The sequence below is a fragment of the Aplidium turbinatum genome, chromosome 10 (genome assembly GCF_918807975.1).
Source record: "Aplidium turbinatum chromosome 10, kaAplTurb1.1, whole genome shotgun sequence".
Lineage (NCBI taxonomy): Eukaryota > Metazoa > Chordata > Ascidiacea > Aplousobranchia > Polyclinidae > Aplidium > Aplidium turbinatum.
The window spans coordinates 12,776,940-12,801,611 of record NC_137481.1 but is presented as its reverse complement, the minus strand read 5'-3'; the positions used below and the strand labels follow the sequence as shown (position 1 = coordinate 12,801,611).

General features: G+C 37.6%; 1 protein-coding gene across 3 annotated transcripts; it reads left to right on the top strand.

Moving 5' to 3' along the window:
• Positions 1-653: 653 nt before the first annotated feature.
• LOC145778759 (transportin-2-like) lies at positions 654-20,290 on the top strand. 3 transcript variants are annotated; one of them, XM_082590333.1, is made up of 26 exons: positions 654-784; positions 1,159-1,234; positions 6,833-6,930; positions 7,076-7,234; positions 7,462-7,595; positions 7,748-7,829; positions 8,269-8,391; positions 8,511-8,632; positions 9,312-9,372; positions 9,515-9,619; positions 10,287-10,403; positions 11,328-11,403; positions 11,598-11,750; positions 11,828-11,939; positions 12,333-12,458; positions 12,703-12,833; positions 13,332-13,459; positions 13,551-13,658; positions 13,761-13,919; positions 14,144-14,330; positions 14,509-14,604; positions 14,678-14,753; positions 14,844-14,943; positions 15,367-15,441; positions 15,598-15,746; positions 16,072-20,290. In XM_082590333.1, the coding sequence occupies exons 1-25, from the start codon at positions 686-688 to the stop codon at positions 15,703-15,705; spliced, it is 2,811 nt and encodes a 936-aa protein (XP_082446459.1). In that variant the 5' UTR covers positions 654-685; the 3' UTR covers positions 15,706-15,746; positions 16,072-20,290. The 3 variants fall into 3 exon arrangements, with proteins under 3 accessions (XP_082446459.1, XP_082446461.1, XP_082446462.1); XM_082590335.1 differs by lacking the exon at positions 10,287-10,403; XM_082590336.1 differs by lacking the exons at positions 654-784; positions 1,159-1,234 and adding an exon at positions 4,175-4,235.
• The last annotated feature ends 4,382 nt before the right edge of the window (positions 20,291-24,672 follow it).

The window sequence follows — 24,672 nt, the reverse complement described above, 5'->3', positions numbered from 1 at the left end:
GAATCATACAATATCACAGCGTTGAGTGGCAATGTCTATTCCAGCAGTAAATCATTCTGTAGTTTATCTTTTTAAATTTTAAATACAAACCCATTAACTTTACTACTGCATCACCCACTGTTTTTGTTCATTTTGTTTTTTATTCATGCTACTTATCTCGAAATAGTGTTCATTTGTACATGAACATTTCATTTTGTTAGTTGTGTTAAATTAGCAAAATGCTTATTCTGTCAATAAACTGTTATTGTTAAAAGTTGTTTCACTACAAGCAATGAATAAAAAAACGAGGCAAAAGGAATTTCTTTAAGTGTCCCATTTTTCCCACACCCGGGAAAAATGGGACACTTTTTCTTTTTAAAAAAAAGTTGACCTTCCCGAGGCGGCAGCCTTGAAATTTTTATGGGCTTGTGCAACCCTTTGATTGTTTGCAAAATATATTCATGCCAGCTGTAAGGCTATTTAGTCCAGCAACGGAAATAGTCATTTGTGTCCCATTTTACCCCGGTTTACCCTATTGTTTTGATGTTGCATATAAGGCACAGCACTAAGTTCTTAAATAATGTTGTCTTTGTCACAAATCCTTTATTACTGCGTTTGCCGTTCGTTTTTCACTGGGATCACAGAAAACTGAATCACTGAGTATTTATATGCATAGGTTATCTAAGCTTTCTGTTTACATTTTGCCATGGCCTGGGAACCGGTTGCTTCAGGCTTGGAACAAATTATTCAATTGTTAAAGGAGTCTCAGTCTCCAGATACAGAAACTCAAAGACAAGTTCAACAGGTCTGTGTTATATTTTTAGAGTTTAATAATTCAAAATCTAATTTGTCTGATTTCATTTGATAAAGAACACCGGCACTATGTTGGCGACCTCACAATCTTCAGATTTAAGTTTTTCTAAGGCAGTTGGTGTTGCTAATCAACATGCTTGAATCTGGTGCTTTTTATTGTACCAATGTACCATGCTTATCTTGATATGGATCGCTTGGTCACCACTGATTTTCCTTCTGCTTTAAGTTATGCTCACTTGTTTCTCTCATCTGTTTCGGATATATAATATACATACTTAACATGAAATGAGTACTTTTTTCCAAATAAATATTTTGCCTTTAATTAATTTGCATTAATGCTTTATTGTTTTATATTATCTTTTGCAGAAATTGGAGACATTAAATGGCTACCCAGACTTCAACAATTATTTGATATATGTGCTGACTAAACTCACCAGTGAAAGTAAGTGTCGTAGATATATTCTCTTGTTTCTAATTCATGGCAATGTAAAACCATCTATTTAAAATGACGTTCTTGTTTTTATTTTTTTAAATAACAAGTAGGCCTAATATTGGAAGGTAGCCTACTCAAGAAGGTGCGTTATTACTAAGACAATAATGCTAAAATTTATTTCTCAAGTCAGCCACAATTCTCACATGAAGTCCTATGTTGCCTTTTGTTTGCTTTTTTCCAATTTCCATGTAAACTTTCTTTAAGAAAATAAATCAATAGCTTTTTTTCCTGGTCTGAACCTTAAAACATTTGACCAGGCTAACACACACAATAGTATTTCAATAAGATTTAATTTATGTTATGGAACCGGTTTTCTTCCATTAGGAATCGTCAGCATAACTGAGTCGAAATAAAAATTAGCCTACATCAATAGATGTCAGCACAATTGAGTCGAAATAAGAATTAGCCTACAATATCAATAGATGTCAGCACAACTGGACCAAAAACAAACGAAAAATTACAAATTAATTATAGCCAAACAGGCAAATGCGCGGAGGTTTTTTAAAAACTTTATTTTACACCATTTAATAAGCGGAAAATTCGTCTTATTTTTGTTCAGTTATGTTAGTCTAGTACTGCTCTATGATCGTGCAAAAAATCACAAACTTACGACTTGTGGTTTCGCGTCACGGTAATTAACGCTATTACTCGCGCATTCACGCAATAAAGATGAATGCGCGTCGCGTGTTGGCCTAACGCGCTCGTGCATTTGCTAATACGCGGTCCATGATTAACTAGTGAATTACGTCTTTGAACAACAGCAAATAAATCTGCCAATTATTGCCACACTCGCCCAGTTTGCAAAAAGTCGTTTTAACGTTGATTCAACGTCGTTAGACGTTAAATCAACGTTAAAGCATCGACATCGACATTTTTCAAAAAATACGTTATTTATATAAGAATATATAGCGCATGCTAGGCTAATTAATAGTTATTGTTAAACTATATTTTTTAAGCTCGTTCTGACCTTTTAAAAAAAAAATCACAACCTCACTGTATTTTCTTAAGCTTGTTCTGACCTTTCAAAGAGAAAATCACAACTTCTTTTTAGTATTTTTGATCATTTAACTTCAGACAGCAAAATCCGTCACTTTACATTGATTCAACGTCTGCGGACGTTGAATCAATGTAAAAATGACGGATTTTGCTGTATGGGCTACTGAGCCATGTGATAAATCAAAGCCTTTGGTTGCGTCATAATGAATTACGTAATTCCAACTTATCGAGCGAGGAGCAAGATACGCGCGCCGGTATTTAAAAGAGAATTGCGGAGGAAAAGAGTGGGAAGCAAGATAAAGTTGTTTACCACAAAAATGAGCGTCACCGCGTAATAACTAAATTCTCGAAAACCTTTTCGAATGCACTGATTAATGATTTTAATTGGGAAAGAAAGCCAGAAAGTAGAAATTTTCTCATTCAGGTAAAAGTGAAACCACTCGACCTTGGACTAAAGCGGAAAATAACTCTATCACGTTGCCTTGCAAGGCGGCAGATCAAAGATAGCAAATCCGGTCGTAAAGTTGATTTTGCGTGAAAATTAGGTCGTTGATATCAAGGCTTGATTACTCCTAACTTTGATGTGATATAGGCTTAATTTTTTTTTGTAGTCAGAGTGTAAAAATGGAGGTTTGATATTATCGAATTGAATCGCCGGTTTATACTTGTTTTGATACTCTAAATTGATGGACGGCGCATTATCGTAAAAACTGTCCGACCGCGCATTTGCCAGTTTGACTATAAATAAATAAAAATGTACTTTTATTTATTTGCCATTATACTTGCTCAAGCTAGGTCAAATTGAAATTATAATATTCGATAGTTGTGTTTTGCTAAAACTATGAAGAGAAGAAAAGGCAGAAATAAACAAATGAATATGTAGGATTGGAGGTCATGAACATTTTTATTTATTTAATTAATTTGTAATTTTTCGTTTGTTTTTGGTCCAGTTGTGCTGACATCTATTGATATTGTAGGCTAATTCTTATTTCGACTCAGTTGTGCTGACATCTATTGATGTAGGCTAATTTTTATTTCGACTCAGTTATGCTGACGATTCCTAATGGAAGAAAACCGGTTCCATAACATAAATTAAATCTTATTGAAATACTATTGTGTGTGTTAGCCTGGTCAAATGTTTTAAGGTTCAGACCAAGGAAAAAAAGCTATCGATTTATTTTCTTGGTGATATTGCTTTCTGTATTAGGTAGATCGCCCATTTGAGGAAGTGTCATAGTACCAGATCACCTTTTTCAGTTGGTTTTCCCATTTTTGATACACTTTCTTTATATTATTTCATGAAAAATTTTTGTGATGCTTGTGAATCTAGAGAAGGATAGGTTTTTAGGGTCTGCTACTATTCGGTGAGTCCGATTCGGTGAGTCCGATTCGGTGAGTTCCTAACTTCTAACCTCTAACCCTAACTCCTAACCCTAAAACGGCAATGATAATTAGGCTACGGCACCCAATAATTAAAAAAAAAAAATGAAAAAATCCCCCGTTAAGGGATCGGACTCACCGAATCGGACTAACCGAATCGGACTCACCGAATCGGACTCACCGAATCGGACTCACCGAAACGGCCCAAACGGGCCATTCCGAGGTTTTTATGTGGTTGTTTTGATATACATGTGAATAAAGAGTTGTGTCATGCTTCTTAACCAACTCCTAACTGTGTCTTTTATTGACGGAGCAAGTCTTTATGATGCAGTCCAAACAGCATGATGATCTGCATGCCACCATATTCAGATGTTGTATAAATAAAATGTATGTAACACATGTATTTTTATGTTGTGGGGACGCAATCACTTTCTAACTGAATGCTGCAGTAGGCTATGGCATAACGGCTTCAATCCAAATGTGGCAATACTTGGTTTTTTCTTGTCTCTTTTGTTGAAGTTGTGCTGTATGAAGATATTGGTTACATTGCTGGTGTATCAAACTTCACTTACCGGTAACGTACTAAATTACATGCATTACTGTTCACTAAGCTGTGCAGTTCGTGTTTTGTTGCTTACACCATTTTTTGACTTGTGGTATGTAATGACAAGTTTTGTTTTTCGCAATGATGTTAAGAAATAAACTTAACTGACTCCCGGTATTGACACCAACGATGATAAATTAGAAACAGTTGACCACGCTAAATATCTTGGAGTAACTATTGACAATCAACTTTCGTTTAAACGCCACATCGATGATCTAAAATTGAAACTTGCTCGGTCCGTCGGCATCTTGTGTATATTGAAATCTTTCATTCTTCCGAAAACCAGACTTCAATAACACTCGCTTGTGCATCTCCATATACAATATGCAATAACAATATGGGGTTCCACTTTTAAGACATATGTCGACAAACTTCAAGCATTCCAAAACAAAGCAATAAAAATATTTGCGGGAGATAGATGGTCGGATCACATGACTCCATATTTCAAACAACTAAGTGTTCTTAAAATAAAAGATTTGTTCAAACTTGAAACTTCAAAATTAATGCATAAATATGAAAACAATTTACTACCATGTACTTTTTCTAACTTTTTAAAAAAGCAAAAAATATTCATTCTCACAATATCTACCAGAAATTCAATTGACAAGGATAATTTTTATGTTCCTCAATATTCATCTTCAAAACTTCAACGTAGTTTCAAGTATACAGGTGTGGAAATTTGGAATTAAATCCCATTGGAAATGAGAGAAAACTCACCTAACTCATTTGAAAATCTGTATAAAAATTTACTAGTATTGTATTACTAATGATGATGGCTTCAGGCCTATGTAGATCTCTTATTAGATGATGCGTTTTGTGTTCATTCATGCAACTATACCGTAAACTTATGATTTAAATTCTTTTGCCTCGCTTCTTTGACTGCTTCTTTTATGTTTAATTTGTTACCGTACCTTTTCTTTTGTTGAGGGGGGCTGCTCGACTAGAAGATCTTCCAGGTCACTTTGCACCCACCCGTGACCTTTGCAGTAGTGTATCTACTATCTACACATTCTACGTTATCGTTTGTTTTAATTTTATCTGACTTTGCTGAATGTGTGTATTTATGTTCACAACAAAATAAATGTCAATCAATCAATATTGAGTGAGTTACATTTCACATCTTTTAATGGTAGCCCTACTATTTATTAAGCGTTCCACAAAACACCATGAAACAAAAAACTGCAGAAGCACACACGGTTAACTTTTGATACTTTGACTTCTAAAGTTCCATTTCAAAATTATATATACAAAACTCCTCAAAATATATGAACAGTTAAAATGTTATAATAGGTTGCATACAGTTTAAAACAGAATTTGATCAAATGGAAACACAACATGCGCTTGTGCAATTTTTTGTCATATTTTTTGAAGAAAACTACATTTCTATTGTTACCAGGCCTTAAAACTCGTGTTTTTTTTCGGCAGCCATCGTGGCCTACCGAGAACTCCTTCTCGGCGGCCAAATCTGCGTGCTTGGAGGCCAAAATACAATAACGATAGCACAAGTAAATAGCATTAAACTTGCAACAATGTTAAAATGATCACTTAGCGTTGTTAAAGTCTGGGCGACGTCCTGCAATAGAATCGTTGTACCACGCATTAAATGCTTTATCGGGATTGTAATGCGGTATTGCGGGACCATCTAACGACCCTAAATTGTTTTAACTGCTCGCAGCTCAGTAAATTGTTTCAACTGCATACCGCCTTTCATAAAACCTGACCATTTATTCCGTTATGATGTCATCATTGAGGGTGTGAAGTTGAGAACCCACAGCGTTCTCAACTATGAAGACACGTGTTTTACCCATGGATGTCAACTAACCTAGTTCTCCTTTTTAACAACGATTCAATGTCCGACAACATTGAATCGATATAAAAACGGCAATATTGCCAGCGGATGTAAATTAGCACTTCGGATTAACACTTCGTTAAAATATACATCGGGAATTGCAAACAAGACTTACAGCGCTGGTGATCGCAGCTGGATATATTCAATACAACAGTAGTGAGTATGATGCGCTGATCTAATTCTACGTCACTCTTTGATACTACATATTTTCGACATTTAATCCACGATCATTCTATTGCGAAATTAAATAATTGGCTAGAAGAAACCGGCGGCCAAACTTGGCCGACGGAGGAGGTAGCACAGGCGGTCATTCAAGCACTACAGCGGCCATGGCCGCGATGGCCGCCAGCTGCTTTAAGGCTTGTGTTACCAATCACAAGTGTGGTACCATTGCAGAATTAATACTAGATTGTTCTGAATATTATTATCCTTTTATCACAGACATATGTCCAGTAAGGTAAGAAATAAAAAATTATATTTATTTTGCACCCACCAGAAATTGCAAAGTTTCTTGTGTTTCAACTTAAACACCACGAGTCCACGACAAGTGCAGCACTGCCATAAGCAGTCATCATGGCTTTGTGTCATTCAGATATAGCGACATGCAGATTACGTCGATTGGGTAGAAATCATTTGGACCGCATCATGTCGTGGACAGTTCAATGATGTATTTCATTCTGTATCAGTCATGTTAATATAAATCATGCCATTTTAACAGGTGAACCAACGCGATCTTTGGCTGGCCTTATTCTCAAAAACAATGTCAAGACTCATTATGTGAATTTCCCACCGAATGTTACGGAATTCATTAAGCATGTGAGTACTGAGTATTGATGCAAATTATTTGTGTCAAAACTACGCCCAGCCTTTGGAAAGTTTGATTTTTAATTGGAAATGGCCAATGGCCATAGAACATTATTTATTAGTTTGTAATTACTTTTTGAACTACTTTCTTTGTCAGGAATGTCTGAAAGCACTGGGTGACCCATCTGCCCTTATTCGTGCTACTGTTGGAATCTTGATTACAACAATTGCTGCAAAGGGTGAGCTCATCAACTGGCAAGATTTGCTTCCAGCTCTTTGTCAGTTGCTGGATTCTGAAGATTACAACACATGTGAAGTAAGTCAAATCTTTTTTTTTATTTGGATGTTTTTTGAAAGTTTCATAAATGCCTGTATAATACTGTTAGTGCTTTCTGGGCCTGTGCAATAAAATAATATTTGAAAGTATTAATAGAAAGCAACAATTTTGACAAAACGTTTAAAACAAACATATCCGTACCCCTCATTTTTGTTATGAATTTTATATTTTTCATTTTGATTATACAGTATTTTGAATTTTTCAAGGGTGCTTTTGGTGCTTTGCAAAAAGTTTGCGAAGATTGTGCTGAACAACTTGATTCCCCACAGTTACAACAGTCATTGGGTATTATGATTCCAAAATTTTTGCAGTTTTTCAAGCACTCCAGTCCAAAAATAAGGTTCGTGAATGCAGCAATGTGATGTTTTGAGGTTTTATGTTGCAATTGCTTATGTATATACAAGGGGAGTGGTTTACAACCCTGGTTTAAATACTGTTTTGTGTAGTGTTTCTCAATTGATTTTTTTCCTTCATTTTCCACTGTTCTCTTAGATCACATGCCATTTCTTGTGTGAATCAATTCATCATCAGCAGGGCCCAAGCATTAATGAACAATATCGATGATTTCATACAGGTAATGTGACTTTTTTGTTGTCGTGTCTCTGCTTCTTAATTTTAGCAGTTTGTTTATTGTTCTTGAAGTTCTCTAGTAGTAAACTGATGGAGGAGATCTGCGGACAGACAGTGCAGACAGACCAATTTTGTTTATTGTTATAGCAGATTAATACACTTTTTCACATCAATTTAATGTTAAAGAGAGGGAAGTACGGCGTGCCACATTTAATATAAAGTGGACGATAGTAGCATGATTTTTAAAATGCTTGTTATGAAGCATGTGTTCCATAGCAAACACGCCAACACAATCTCTATTATCAGAGCACAACGGAAAAAGTAGGAGAAAGAGTTGCAGCCTGCCTGCGTCGTGGGCAAAGAATGAAGAATTGTCTTTAACAACCATTTGACGTTAGCTTCCATGACAGATATATAAAAGATATTTTTAAACTTGGAAACAGGGACTATTTTCGCTTGCTAATGATGACAACGTGGAAGTGAGAAAGAATATTTGCCGAGCTCTAGTGATGCTACAGGAAGTGCGTATGGATAAACTACGACCGCATATGGCTAATATAATTGAGGTGAGTGGATTGTGTCAACTATTGCACCTGCAATGTGTTTAATTAAAACGCAGGCTTGTATTTTTTTTTACTCTCTGTTTATGATCCTAAATGCAAATCTTGTGCCTTGTTATTTCTAGTACATGTTGATGCGAACCCAAGATGAGGATGAGACTGTGGCTTTGGAGGCTTGCGAGTTCTGGCTCACCCTTGCCGAACAACAGTCCGATTGCGCGGAGTTTCTTCCTCCGTTTTTAGCGAGGTATTAGAATAGGTCTGACGAGTTGTAACTGAGCCGATATTAGGTCGGAGTAAGTCTTCATAACGCTGTCCGAATGACTTCAATCTGAATGTTGCGAGACCGTGATGACGTTATCCGAATGATCTGGTGGCGTTGTGACGTCATTTCAATCACGATAGACGAAGTTACTTCTTGTGTATGTTGTTGAGATGGGTTTGAGATATCGCCAGAAAAGAAAAATTATCAAGGGAGATTGAGCCATCCAATATTACAAAAAAACGACTAAACTAAAAGATAAGAATGCTGTAAGAAGTGCTCATCACCGTGAACAATGGTAAATTGTATCCAACAGGACTCGCGTCATTCAGAGGTTTAACTATACTAGTATAATAGAAATTAGCAAGACATTTCGGATAAAGTCATCACGGTATTCAGGTAAGAAGGCATTACTGGTATGGTGTCATACAGATTGCGTCATAATGTCGTGGATCGGTGTTGGGCACTGCAGCAATCGCTAATTTCGTTTTGAACATTTATTAATGCCACCGGTAGCGTAAATGTTTAGTTTCGATTTGTGTTAGCGTCACAAAGCCCAAAATTTGAGATTATTTGTCTTGCAATAACTTTTCGTTTGAACTTTTACAGTTCACTGGAAGAACAAGTTTATTCTGTACACTTAATATTCCTCTTGTTTCTTTAGATTGGTTCCAGTGTTAATAAATGGAATGAAGTACTCTGAAATTGATGTGATATTGCTCAAGGTATGCTATGAGTTTAAAATTTATGATTTCTATCAATGATGCTGTGCATGATTTCTTTTTTTGTTGAACTGCTAGATTGTTCAATATACTGTAGTAGAAATAGGTGTCATCCAAAGATATTCACTCATCATCTTTGTTTCAGGGAGACATAGAAGAGGATGATATGATTCCAGACAAAGACGAAGATATCAAACCACGCTTCCACAAGTCAAAGGTTCATGGCATGCACAATGAATCACAGGGACAGGTGATTTATTTGCCTTCACTGGTGTGATCCCAGTCAGCTAATCAGTCGTTTTTTACATTGATTCGACGTCTGCAAACGTTGAATCAATGTAAAAACGACTGATAGCTATTTAGAGATCAATGTTGCAGCGAAAATACTTTGTTAGTAATATCTGGATAAAGAGTTATTACCATCAATAACACGGAAAAAATAAAAGTTAGGTTGTTTAACTTGTGATTGTGTAAAAAAATCTCAATAGTAGAGGCAAAGTACAAACGAATTGTGAGTCAGTGAAAAAGATCATCAGAATATTTGGGTTCTTAGTTGACATAGCAAAACGTAAGATATCAAAGTATTACAGTTGGGATTTAGATAGTTTGACTACCGTGACAGGATAACAGTCCAAAGCGATTTCATAATGCACCAAGATTTTGTGAAAGAGAAGTGACTTAAAGCATTGCTTGGGCAATAGGCAATAGGCATGGTATATTTTCTTCTATTTGAAAAAAAAAAACTTTACAACTTTGTAAAAATATAATTATCTATATATTGTTGTTTAATCAGTTTGTGTAAAAATAATGATCCGTTGTTACATTAATCTAAAATGAAGCATAAGTTGCTTGCATGTTCAAAAAAGATTTCGGTTTTCTGGCATGTAGATTGTAGTCATAAGAAAGTGAATCAACAGATGCTGATTAATGGCCCGAAAAGAAACGGTTTTGATCGAAGTTATGGCGACGAGAACAGGAAGCTTCTGAACAGTTCAGTCAGAATCAAGGATCCCAGCGAGATCATGGGAGCTGGAGTGAGTCCTCTTCACTGGCAGGTTTTCTATGACAGCATTATAACGTGATGCAGTAATTACTTGGCACAAGTGCAACGTTTAGACATCCAGCGACCAATGTTATCAAAGTTTTAAGATATTGATGCTGCATGTTTGTGTAGAAGGTACTATTGAAATGATTGATTCGTTTTATCCGGGGCTGTGGAGTCGGAAGAATTTTGGCGTGTCCGGAGTCGTTAAAAAAAAGTCGACTCCGGCTTGATACAAAACGAAGAACAATAAGATTTTTGTTTGCAAGTGTTTTCAATATATTGTTTCTTATTCTCCGTGTTAAGCTTTACAACTTTACCAGAAAATAAAAGTGTTTGTTCTTGTTAGTTTTATGAAATTCGCTGTTTCAATTTCAATCACTACTTAAGTGAAATTAAATTTAAAAAAAATTAAAATATTTGGCAACACTAAAGTCGGAGTCGTATATTTTTCGCTCGACTCTACAGCCCTGGTTTTACCGTTTCATGGTGCAGTGTTATATATAAGTAAAGCGCCATGTTTTGGTGTGAGCATGTATTAGTCTGATGCAAATCTATTTTTCGCTTAGTATTGTGCCTGTCTAAGTATACAAATCTTAATAGTATGGGATAGGAATGTTGTGGAGGGTTAAAGTTAAGAATAGATGCTAAAGTGAAAGGGTTAGAATAGATACTAAAGTCGATTGTAAACGGAGCTACAGCAACAAACGACTATTGCGAGATTGAGAAATTTCAAACGAGTGTCAAACAGTCATTTTCGTGAATGCTTTCAGTTGAAGCGAAGTCATTGTATCAGGATGTTTATGCAAGACAGACGGGCACTGTAGAATGTAGATTATTTACTACACACGTCATACGACGTCATAATGTTAGAACATTGTTAGTAGCAACATGACAATTTTGCACTGCATCGCAGGATGGACATGATGGCGAAGATAACGGCGATGATGGAGGGTTCGATGACGAAGATGCGTTGTCAGACTGGAATTTACGTCAGTACTCTGCGAACTTTATACTATTGTTCTTTTAGTGCTTAGAATGATGGCTATGGATCTAGTAACATCACGTGATTATTCGACGACTTGTGAAAAATCAAGAATCCGGAATTTGATTCAATATCACTTTGCTTCACCATTCTGCAAGTGACAGATAAAAAACTTATGTCTAACACTCTGCTTTTCATCAGGGAAATGCTCAGCTGCAGGTTTGGATGTTCTTGCTAATGTTTTCCACGAAGAGTTACTTCCATTTGTGCTTGAAAAGCTCAATGAATTACTTTTCCATCAAGAGTGGGTTTTGAGGGAATCCGGCATCCTGGTTCTCGGAGCCATTGCTGAAGGTGAGCTAGCAGTTTGTTATATGGCGGTTGCAATTCCAGTTGTTGGTTGTTATGCTGTTGATCTTTTATAATTTCAGGCTGCATGAACGGGATGTTACCTCACCTTCCCAAATTGGTTCCCTTTCTAACAGAAACTCTCAATGACAAGAAGGCTCTCGTCCGTTCTATAACTTGTTGGACGTTGTCCAGGTGGGTAATTTCTTCAGTTTTGTCATTTTTGCAATATAATCGAGTGTATGACAAAAACAGTTGTGAAAAGGTGTCCTTATAAACTGTGTTGTCGTGTTTGTAAATTAAACTAAACTGACTTTTCCTTAGAGTCGATGCAAGGTGGTCACCACCTTGCATCGACCACCCTTACACTAGGTGTAAGATCAAGAAGAATAGAAATAATATGTGTAAAGTCTGATCATCTTCTGATAACTGAGGTGATGGTGAGATTACTTTAACGTCATGGCCGCTTGCTTCGGTTCAAAATGTCTTGGCTGTAGCCTTGCCGTAATGATGTTGTGTCCGGGATTTTTCATTTGATTTGCAATATATTCCTATACCTAGTCCTATACCTAATTGCATTTACTTCAGGTATGCTCACTGGATTGTCACGCAGTCCCAACAGAATGGTCATGACTTGTACCTGAAGCCGCTTATGAACGAATTGCTGAAGCGGATACTTGACTCAAATAAAAGAGTCCAAGAGGCGGCGTGCAGGTTCGTTACAAAGAGTTTTTCATTGTATTAATACACAGAAATATCCTCTGTTGAATCTATCTGTAAGTTTTCTTCTGTTCAAACATCACCTTTTCCACCCTCAAAAATGGAACCTTTATAACTTCCCAACCTCACTCACTGTAGAATAGTTCCTTAGAAATTTAATGTTTTCTAAATGATGTTCGTTCATAGCTCAAGGTACTGGTTTTGGTTTTTCATAACTCCTTTATTCATGTTTCATCAGCGCTTTCGCAACTTTGGAGGAGGAAGCCTGCACTGAGCTGGTGCCTTACCTCAACTTCATTCTTCAAACCTTAGTCTACGCTTTCAATAAGTACCAGCACAAGAATCTGCTCATTCTATATGATGCTATAGGTTTGGAAGTTATGTAACTTCACAAAGTTATTTTAATTTTTTAAGTCTGTAATACATGCAGACGAAAATGCGGTTACAATTTACTTCGTTGCAATAAAACAAATAGACTATTTGAATACAGTATTAATCACAACATTTGAATATGTGTGTCCTTAACTGTTAAATTTCAAGTATTTTGAAATTTATCTGGCAAACCGAAGAACAATTTTACAAGGTTTCAGACTTAAAAATCTTTTTGTTTAGAAACTTATTCAACCATATCTTCTAAACGAATGTTGTCCTAGTATTGTTGATGCCTGGTCAAAACTAAGTTTCAATGTTGTGTATCCATCGTTCAAAGTCTGAAAAGTAAAAATTATGGTGCACAATGGCACATGTTGCCTCTACACTTGTCAAATATACGTTTAGTCACAATTTTCATCAGCATTGTCCACTTATCCAGTGTATGCGCATTTTACTGCGTGGGTAATTGACGCGTTAATTTCCTTCGTTTGATAGGCACGTTGGCTGACTCAGTTGGTAACCATATGAACAAGCCCGAGTACATCCACATGCTGATGCCGCCCTTGATTGAGAAGTGGAACAGTCTAAGAGATGAAGATAAAGACTTGTTTCCTCTCTTGGAAGTGAGTTCACTATAAGAATCACAAAGACATTCATCATGCTGTTCTAATTGTCTCATTCATCTCTCTGTCTGACCTTGTTCGTTTGTTTCAGTGCTTATCGTCCGTTGCCACCGCCTTACAATCCGGGTTCTTGCCTTACTGTGAGCCAGTCTTCCATCGATGTGTCAACCTTGTTCAAAATACACTTACTCAAAATCTGGTAACACTTTCGTTTTCACTCAGCTTAAACATGCGAATCACACACACCTGTGACGGGCATTGCCATTGTTGATGCTTATAATTTTAAATCGTATATTTTCAGAATTATTTGCAAAACCAGGACCAGTTCGAACCCCCGGACAAGGATTTCATGATCGTCGCTCTCGACTTGCTCAGTGGATTGGCCGAAGGTTTAGGATCCGGCATTGAAGATCTTGTACAGAAAAGCAGCATTTTAGCTTTGATGTACCAATGCATGCAGGTAGGTATCTGAATTATAAATTTTTGACTTTGTTTACGATTCTGCTATGTCTTAGTTTGTGATAGGTGAATAGTTTTTGGTTGTCGACGATACGGTATTTGGTTTACAGCGGTGTACATCACCATTGATACAGTACCATGTCACAACTGACTCTATAGGGTCTACTCTATAGGGTATAGGCCAACGCCGGATAATTGACGTTAAGTTGATTTTTATTGTTGCAGGACCAAATGCCGGAGGTTCGTCAGAGCTCGTTCGCTCTGCTTGGTGACCTGACAAAAGCTTGTTTTCAACACGTCAAGCCCCACATTGCTGAGTTTATGCCTGTCTTAGCAAGGAACCTTAACCCTGAGCTAATATCCGTTTGCAACAACGCCACGTGGGCCATTGGAGAAATTTCTGTTCAGTTAGGCACGTCGGACAAGTTTAGTTTCGTTAATATGTTGCAGTTGTTGTAATTGCGTGCATTCTATTTATTGCCAAAAAATGTTTTCATTCATTCAGCGTTTAAAATTGCATTGGTTTAAACTACCTTCAGCTTTGGTTTTGACGGAGTAACTAATCAACTATTTCCTACCTGATGCTTTAGGTTCAGAGATGCAACCCTTTGTTGCTGCCATGGTGGGGCCACTGGTTGCGATTATAAATCAACAGGGAACCCCAAAAACGTTATTGGAAAATACAGGTGAGCCACTGGTGTGACGTTTTTTGAGCACACCCATGCCTTCGTATAACTTTTATTCTCTGTTTGATTCCAGCCATCACTATTGGCCGTCTGGGTTATGTGTGCCCTGCTGAAGTCGCTCCTCTAATGCAGCAGTTCACCAGGCCTTGGTGAGTAGTTCTTTTTCAGTTTATATTCACTGAGATATGTGTGTTCTGCTGTTGTTCTTGCCTTTGCAACAATCGTTATTCGCCTTTCAGGTGCACTTCTCTTCGCAATATCCGCGACAACGAGGAAAAGGATTCCGCATTCCGAGGCATCTGCGCCATGATAGGAGTCAACCCAGGTGGAATTGTGCAGGTAAATCTCTTGACTTTTAATTGACATCTTCTCTCTGTGATATGCCTTCATCCATTGTATTATTTCTTCTCTCGAATCCCATTGTCTTTGCAGTTTAAGTGTCGCTTACCACATCTTCCTTTACAGGTTGATCAGCTGTGACCTCCCTCATGCACTTTTTCCATCTCGTTCTGTCTTGTTTTTATTAGTAATTTCGGCATGCTTTTTAGTCCCACGTGGTCTTATTACCCACGCATGTTGTGCATACTTTTTTGAGCTTGTCACACGTCTCTGTTTAAACCACTCGCTTCTTTAATCTTTGTCCATCCATCGGCCGTCACTTGTTCGCTGAAAACGACTCAAAAAGCAAGACTGGCTTTTGAGTCATTACTCGCTCTTTTCTGGATGGTAATCTTTGTTTTAGCTGAAAAGATTTTTTTTCAGGATTTCATATTCTTTTGCGATGCCGTTGCTTCTTGGGTTCAACCGAAACCAGATTTGAAAGAGATGTTCTATAAGGTAAGCTTTCTTGTCTAGTTAGCTGCTGTATCAATTTTGTAAAAAAAATGATGACTGAAAGAAATTGGATTTACTTGATGCTAGCGTCCGACGTTTCACACTCAAGTACTTAACAGCAATAAAATAAGTAGGATTGGATTGTTATCTTTTGTTTAGATCCTGCATGGTTTCAAAGATCAAGTTGGTGATGAAACTTGGGCGAGGTTTTCTGACCAGTTTCCGCCTCTTTTGAAGGAACGCCTGAGTACAAATTATGGGGTGTAAAAGCACATCGTCTAACTTGGGGGTTTTAAGGGTCAAATTGGGTAAGTTACCATGACTTTCATCCTTTTTAAGATAAGTTTTTGCTTGCATCTGGACTTTTAAGCACATGTCGACACTTAACAGACGTTGTCTGGAGATTATTTCAACAGCCACCGTTGATGTTTGCTTTTACCAGCAGAAGCTATGCTACCGAGGCTTGGGATACCCAGTTTTATCGATCGGCACAGCTTTTTTTAGATTCTTGCTATAGCTTTTTAACTGTCGTTTAATTTGTGCATCTATTTATCATAATTATTAACCTTGTGACTTTAATGTGGTCCAGTCTGCTTGAATTAAGAAATCAATGCAACTATGTTTATTGTTTAGGCCAAAACTTTGGGGAGGATTAAAGGTGAACCAGCCAGTGCTCCAGCCCCGTCGACAGATGCACAGATTCTAGGGAGGTTAGGATAGGGACTCTAGGTAGGGACCAAGACCAACACGTGACGAGCGTCACTATTTTATTCTATGGAGGGTTAGGGCAGTGCGCATGCGCGTGCTTACTAGTTTGGTTATTAAAGTTGAGATCGTGTTTAGATAGGTTTTTTTCGATAATCTTTTATCACTCTCTGTGTATATATTTTTTTCTACTCGAACGCTTAGGACTAATTGATTTTTGTAAACTGCTCGAACATCTGTGCCAGTTGTTGGCATGTATCTGTGTACCTTTTGCTCTGTGACATTCAACTTATTTCTAGAACAGAACTGTATTCACATTACATTCGTCTTTTGCGTCGTCTGCTCCGTTTATACTTAAACAATGAAAGAAAAATACGAGGTGACGCTGTTTATTGAACAAGATTGTTTCTACTCGACCTGTAAATAAAAATTCCTCGTCAACTTATGAAGAAAGTTTTTCCAGCCAACAAATCCACCCTTTTTCACATTGATTAAATTAGTATAAGTGTGTAGACGTTGAATCAACCTAAAAAATGGATTTGTTGGCTGGATTACCCCTTGGATGACGCAAACCATCCCATTATTGCCTAGCCACGCCAGCAAATCAGTTCTTTTTTACACGTTGACGTGAATTAATGTAATAAAGGACTGATTTGCCGGCTGGGTGCTTCACACTTTTTTGTAGCTTTTAATGTGTTAATTGAACACGAAAAGGTGATCTAAGATAAGTCACAGCTCTAAGTTTGTGTCGTTTTTATGTTTATTACTAGTAGCATTTTGTCATCAGGTGAATTCTGATTTATGTGAAATGAACGTGGTATATCCTGTTCTTAGTCTTTACATGCATAAATTTTTAAATGTTATGGACTGGACTCTAACTATACGTAGGCAATAGTCTCAATGCTTAACATGACAGATGTTTAGTCTTGAATTTTCTGCAACGACTTGAAAGGACGTTTTGCTGCAGCATAGTCTGCTGCTCGTGATATTTTATTTTCCTAACTCTGTGCAGTTTGATTTGTTCGTTTTGTGGTAGGACAGTGTGTTATACAAACCTATGTTATTGAGAAGAGCGATCGAAGTGTGTGATCAAATACTGTATTTGAAGACAACGTGTTCGAAAATTGGTTTAAGAATGAAACTATTTCGAGTCGCATGTTGTTTTCTTTCATCGTTCTTACTCGTTGCACAAGATGGTATCATATAAATAGATTGCAATTTTATTACTAGCACACTTTGTGTTCATCTTCTAGTGGGTCAAACTAAAGATAAATTAATTGACAACATGTTTTCTAGTAATTTACTTGAGTGTTTGTAACATGATGCTAAGCTGAAATTGCACGAAAAAAACCTTAATTTGTCTATAACATCCCAGACAGCAAATCAGTCACTTTAAAAAATGACTGATTTGATGTCTGGGACAATCGCGCATTGAATGAAAAATGAAGCCATTACACTCTTACATATCGTAGGTCGACTTGTTGTGTAGCTTGGAATGCTTGCAACACTGCAACTGCCAGGTTCAAAAAAATGTTTTTTGTCACGTTTAAAATGTGTGTGGACTGTTGTTCAACAAATTACACTTCTAAAAATCATAGTCTACTTTCAATATTTATAGGGTGAACAGAAAGTCCTTGGGCCAACTTATACACGATTTATTAATAGAAAATAAATAAAATTTTATCAATAAGGTATCACAATGAGAGCTTACAATACTAGGAATAAATTTCTTTATTTATTTTCAACATGGCCGCTTTTCGCTTGGATTACTCTCTCAATTCTTTGTCGAAAGTTTTCGACCGAGGCCCGTAGCTCATTCTGGGATATTTTGACCCATTGCCGCAGGAGTGATTGCTTCAGAGCATCAACACTTGGGTGAGCAACGGAACAGGCCTTTGCCTCCAATAACGACCACACACAAAAGTCTATGGGATTTAAATCAGGCGATGAAGTTCTGAGCCTTTCTTGAAGTGTGGGATTGTGCACCATCTTGTTGAAATGCGAAGGGCTGATCTTTGCAGTGTTTCTTCATCTCTTCAAGGGCTGGAACCAAAATATTGTTGATGTAGCGATCTGAATTGATTTTAACCCCTTGTTTCACAAAAATCAAAGAGACCTTGAGTTTTGGAGATGGCGGCCCACACCATGACAGAAGACCGTTTTTGACGGCGATCAACTGTTCTCACAGAATCTTTAATATGTGCTAAAGACTGCGTAAATTCTGTCTTTCTGATTATTGAACTGAGCTTCAATATGTGAAGAGTTTTTCGTCTGAAAAAATGATCTCTTGCCATGCCTGCTTTCAGTTCTCTGAGAAGAATCTGTGCTCTTTCAAGTCTCTTTTGCTTTTGGAGAGGTGCAAGGAACTGCCGTTTTCTCATCTTAGAAGGAGACAACTGAAGATCCTTTTTCACAATGGTTCTCATTGAAGTGTTTCTCACATTCATGTCTTTGGCCATTTGACGGATGGATTTGTTTGGTTTTCTCCTCTTCTCAGACAGCCGTAACCACTTTTTTTGTTTGAGCAGTGTGAGGTCTTCCGCTCCTAGGACAATCTTGAGATGTACCAAGTTCCAATCTATTCACAACATGGTAAACGGTGGATTTGGCAACTTTTAACAAGATATTTAGCATAATAAAAGGCATATAAGTGACATTTAATATGTTTAATCATAAACTGAAAAAAGTAAGGACTTTATGTTCACCTTGTACATTTCGGGGCTGTTCAAGGATCATATAACATCATTTTCTTTCATTTTTGCAACTGCACATGTGACGCGTTTATATCTATATTTTTTTTATTTCAACTGAAATATCTTTCGAAGTCCACACAATGGACCAGTCTGTTTTTCAGAACAGTAAAATTAGTTTAATAAAACCCACCACTCATTTAGTCCAATTCATTAAAGACGATTGCATTAAAAAGCACCGGTTTGAAGCTCAAATGCTTCTTTGTAGATTTACTTTTGATCGTGCTGTTTTTGTGGGTACCCGGTCATTTGGTCGACAGTCATTTGGTCGACAGACATTTGGTCGACAGGACGTTTGGTCGACAAGACATTTGGTCGACAGGACGTTAGATCGACAGAACGATTCATTTTAGGGTTAGGGTTAGTTAACTAACCCTAACCCAAATGTCCTGTCGACCAAACGTCCTGTCGACCAAACGACCGGCTACGGTTTTTGTGACAGTTAACATGAGTGACGAAAAAGAGGTGAATGTCACGTATCAAGTGATGTTGAAGTGGAGAAAAGTGTATCATCTTCTGTAAAAGTGTTTTTGGCGTTTGGCCTCCAGACTTGACCAGCAAGGTCTAAAACATACCGCAGTTTTAGTTCAATGAAACACAAACAAATGACCACCGAGGCTCAATAAAGTCAAAATATTCGTATGGCTTTTTGGTTTCATCAAGCTTCTGTTTTTTTTTTCGTAGAAATCTTTCTTCTTTCACCGCAATTTCTGGGTGCTTGGTAGGCTAATGCACCGTAGGCTACTTTTCTTTTGCAAAGGTATCAAGTCTGAAGCCGTCTTCTGTTACAAAACCTCAAGTTTCTTTATGATGCTTCGTTTGAGCTTACGACACGTTCTAACAAGCTTTACTCCTATTTGCCTATTTTATTCATAGATTGTCAATTAGTAATAGAATTGTTTTAATTGATGAAGAGTTTTGTTTGAACAGTATTTCTGTTCAATATTTGCATTTTAAGTCTAGTGTCTCAATGTGCATTAGACACGCGGTCAGTGGGTACGTTTCAACTATTTTGTCCCCTAACACGATCCTTTGGCGACACTACTTGTCAGTTTAGGCGTAATTCTGAGAAAGAGTTTCCCTGGCATTCCACGCGGAGCGGTTTGAAAACAACGTCAGTGAGCCTCTTCATCTCCAAAAGGGTCATACTTTATTTGAACAGCTCCTTAATGAGGAATTCAGAATATTTAAAAAAAATAGCTTTTCTCAAACGTTAATTTGATTTCAATTTTTAAAGAACGTATGTTTTGTATTTTTAATTACGGTAATTTTAAACAATATTTGCAACGCAACGTAATTTTCTGGAAATCTTGTTTCTTACTTTTAGATGTGAAATGACTTCAAACAATGTTTTACGAAATACAGCAAATTTGTGCAAACAAAGAAATAAAATTTTGATGTGGCCTTTTGTGTTCATTTTACTGAAAGACATGCCAAACTTTTTCATACATTCTGAAATCACTGGCTTGTGACAATGTTTTACTAATTACATTGTTGTAAGCTTAATTGACTGCTGCCAGCTTTTTTAGCGTCAGGAACTTCAATACGAACTAGCGTAAATTGGGTTTTAGATTTTTGTTTATAACTCATTACTTCCTTCAAACTTGTTTGTCGTTTTGTCTGCATTGATACGAAATTAGCAACAATAGGTTTTGCAAAACCGAAAAAAATGACTTAATTCCGGAAATTCGAATCCCGAACGTATTACTTCTTTGTTTGACAAATGAAACCAGACGGCATTTAACATATTAGCATGAAGATAAACTTTTCGACCATACTCATGTAGGGTTGATCGGTTTAAACCGGGCGGTTTAAACCGCCCGGTAAAAACCGGTTAAAACCTGCTTTAAACCGGGCAGTTTTGACCACCTATTGCTGGTCAAAACTGGTCAAAACCCCTTTAGTGTATGAATCAAGTTGCTTTTCAATTGAATTAAAAATATTACCCTCCATGTTATTAGTAATGATGTTCAACTATATTTTGTTTTGATCAACATAACTTAAATGCTGGATTTGGAACAAAAAATATTCAACTTTTCTGTTTGTTTTTGATATTTCAATCAGTTGGTTATTTCAATTACTGAGAAAATTCAAATTCTAAAAATAAGTTTCTGGTGAACCAAAAAATGCTTGGTAGAACGATAAACAATTTGCACAGCCAACTGAAGTACAAGAATTTATTCCAACAATTTTTTTTTATGAAAAACATTTGCCATCAAATTTTATCCAGTTAAAATAAAACAATGCGAATGCATATTCTAAGATGCTTTAAAAATTAAAGACAGGATAGTTTATGATTCGTTCTTTGAAGCAAAGTACACGTCAAGCCAAGAAAGGATTATCGGAAAAGGAACAAGTTGTGATGCCTTATGCCTATCTACTTTATGTAGAACACCTCAATTGAACAATTGGAATTAACAAGTCTCTCCAGTATATTCAAATGCTTCATTCACCAGTAAATTTCATCTTTTCTTTCTCCCTCACCTTCTACCATCTCCCTCACATTTTCAGTGATTTTCTGGCGAACATGATCAAGCAACTCATTACAGGGTTTTGACCAGTCAGGTCAGGGTTTTGACCGGTTAAAACCAGGTTTAAACCGCTTAGTGGTCAAAACCCAGTTTTGACCACTTAGAGATCAACCCTGTACTCATGTTATCCCTTTTCAAGTAACCAACTGACTGATAATTGTCAAACAAGAGCTAACGAGACTGTTCAGCGCAGGGTGGGTAGGAGAATGCCCTTTTTAGGGCACGACAGTGCTCGCACTGTCGAAAAGTATCGACGACCCACCCTACTGCAGCTGAACACCGAGGGCACCACGGCCAGCAAGCTCAGCACCACCGAGCACCTGGCCACCAAGCCCTCATCATCCTCCTCCAGGAGACCCACTACTTCGACGTAACCCTGGACAGATCACTCACGTACCGACGACACCTGGAGTCACTGCGCAAAAACTGTCTGCGCGTGTTGCACTTTTGAGACGGCTGGCGGGTTCCGGCTGGGGAGCTGACGCGAAAACCCTTCGCACAGCTACCTTGGCTCTCGTCCATTCTACCGCCGAGTACTGCGCACCAGTGTAATGCTGCAGCTCTCACACCCGCCACATTGACACCGCCATCAATGACGCACTGTGACTGGATGCCTGCGTCCCACTCCAATGGACTGCCTTCCCATCCTTGCAGGCATCCAAGCTGCCGAGCTTCGCCGTAAAGGAGCTATGATTTCTCTTGCTCGTCGTGCACTGGACCCCGACCAACCCCTCCACAGTACATTCCAGCGCCTACATGGAGAGCAGCAGCGACTGAAATCAAGACGCCCATTTGTGCCCGCCGCACGACAGCTTCTGAACAACGTTGAAGATCTTGGAGTAAGTGCGGCACACTGGACGAACTACACATGGAACACGGAGTGGCAAAACAACACTTTCCGACTGCGTGATTTCCTACCCGACGTCGATCCCTACCCTCCGGGAATGTCCCTCGCAAAACTTGCGTGGGTCCGGCTTAACTACCTACGAACCGGCGTCGGTCGCTTTCGCTCAGACATGTACAGATGGGGCCTGGCTCCTTCACCGGGATGCGAGTGTGGTGCCACAGACCAGACAGTGGACCATGTCGTCCATGACTGCCCAATCCACCACATGAAACGCTTGGACTGAAGACCCTGGATGACGAGACTGTCGAGTGGCTGATGACCTCATGCCCAAACATATAGTCCGGAAGAAGACAGCTCATACGACGAAGAAGAAGAACTTCAATTTAATAAAATTAGACAAAATAATTTTATTAACCATCAAATAGCAATCTGTCCACTATGCTTCTTGTTTACGGCAGTGTTTTGGTGTATTAGCAATAGCAACGATTTGAGTATAGTCTTTTGTGTGCAGCAAGTAATTTTTTTACCTGACTCAAAGTAATAATTTTAGGTTTGACAAGTGTATTTTTAAATCATGCTGCAAGTAGCGTTTGATTGTTGACGGCATAGGAGAGGCGGGGGCAGTCGCTCCCCCACTAAAAAACGTGGCCAACAAAAACGTCCATTTTTTGGAAATATCAATCTTCCCACAATGTTTCGACATCTTACTAGTTTAGAAACTTTACATAATTGTTCCTGTGAGGTAAATTAATATTTTCCAATGAATGTAAAATGTATTATCGATTTTGGAAACTATTGCATGTGGTAGGCTTATTGCAATTTGGGCAGAATGATAACTTTCGATTCCAGAGCTACAAAAAATAGGTATAAAAGAGCACAGTTGACCAACAGAGCTTATTACTGATATTTATTAACAGGCTGCATTTCTTCACGGGAAAGATTTAAAAGCCTGCTGGTAATTTAATGAGGGCTTTTTTCTTAATATTCTACTAATCCTAGTTATTTGTAAAAACCATTTGGGCAAAAATGTCTCGGTATTTGAAAAAATCAATTTCTTACCATGAATTTATTTCAACATTCTACCAGTTGAGTAACTTTGTATACGGTATTTGTTTATACTCATTTTAGGTTTTTTGGCTGTCATTTTAGTTTTTTTCAATGCAAATTTAAAATATTGATTCTTCGGACTATTCTTATAATAAAAAAATTGAGCTACTTTTTGTCAGGCCTTTTAATTTAATTGGGCTGGAGGTTTTCAATTAATCTGGCGACATGGTTATTCAGCCACTGTTGCCAAGTTATTGCTGAAATCTCGGTTCAAATTGTTGAATCTTGATAGGCCTAATATATATATTTTTTGTGCAACAAAAAAGTTTTAATTTGATGGTTTATTTAATTAGGACACAGACAGATCTATGAATGCGGAATTCCTCGTTGTTGTTTTTTTGTACGTTTTGTTGCCTGTGTTTTCGTACAGGGCCAAGTTAATGCCTGTGGAGTTATTACACTACACTACCTCAGAAATGTGAGAGATGCTGCATGCCTGAAAACGTTTTTGCAAGGACAAAATTTGGGCAACTTTTGTCCCCCCCCCCAAAAATGTTTTACTCTCTTACGGCTATGGTTGACGGTCTGTTTCATTCGACATAATACAGCATTATTAGCCCATACAGGCTACTTAAAATTTCACTGTGATGACACTTAATTGATTTGTAGTAACTTGAGGGTTTTCTCGCCAACGTGAAAGCTTCTGTTAATGAGTGGCTTAATATATCATCATCATTTTCAGCCTGTAAGAGCCCACTGCAGAGCGTAAGCCTTCCCCTTTTCATGCCAATTTACATGATTATGTGCTAGTTGGTACCAATTGGTTGTATTGCATTGTTTGTCAATGTCGTCCCTCCATCTTACTTTTGGTTTTCCTTTCTTTCTTTTGGTTTCTCGTGGTGTCCATGTTGTTAATTTTTTAGTCCATCTATTGTCCTGATATCTTGCTATATGACCTGCCCAGGACCTGTAGTGTATTGAAATCTGATTATTATGTTATGCTTATGACCGGTTACCAGATTTTGCATTTCTTTGTTGATAAAACTGTGTTGTATTCCTTACTTTTGATCTGCATTTCTTTTGAAAATGTCCCAGATTTCCACATTTGTTGCACTTCTTCCCTCTTGCAGGGCACTGCCTGTCAAATTTGAAATGACCAAATAATCCACATGCAAAACACTCTTGTGTGTCTTTTCCCTGTTTTGACTTAATGTTACTCTTTCTTTGTATAGGAACTGAATTTACTTCATGCTGCATGCTTGGTTCTAATGATTTTCTTTCCATCATCTTAACCTGTGAATTAACTGCTTCATGTGCTCTAGCAATAGCTAATATATCATTTAACTGCACATCT

Bases quoted from the DNA above. Each gene is read 5' to 3' on its own strand.
- LOC145778759 (XM_082590333.1), top strand. From the start codon at position 686: ATGGCCTGGGAACCGGTTGCTTCAGGCTTGGAACAAATTATTCAATTG. The intron at 9,373-9,514 runs GTATGCTATGAG...TCTTTGTTTCAG, and splicing joins TTGATGTGATATTGCTCAAG to GGAGACATAGAAGAGGATGA. The intron at 14,605-14,677 runs GTGAGCCACTGG...GTTTGATTCCAG, and splicing joins AACGTTATTGGAAAATACAG to CCATCACTATTGGCCGTCTG.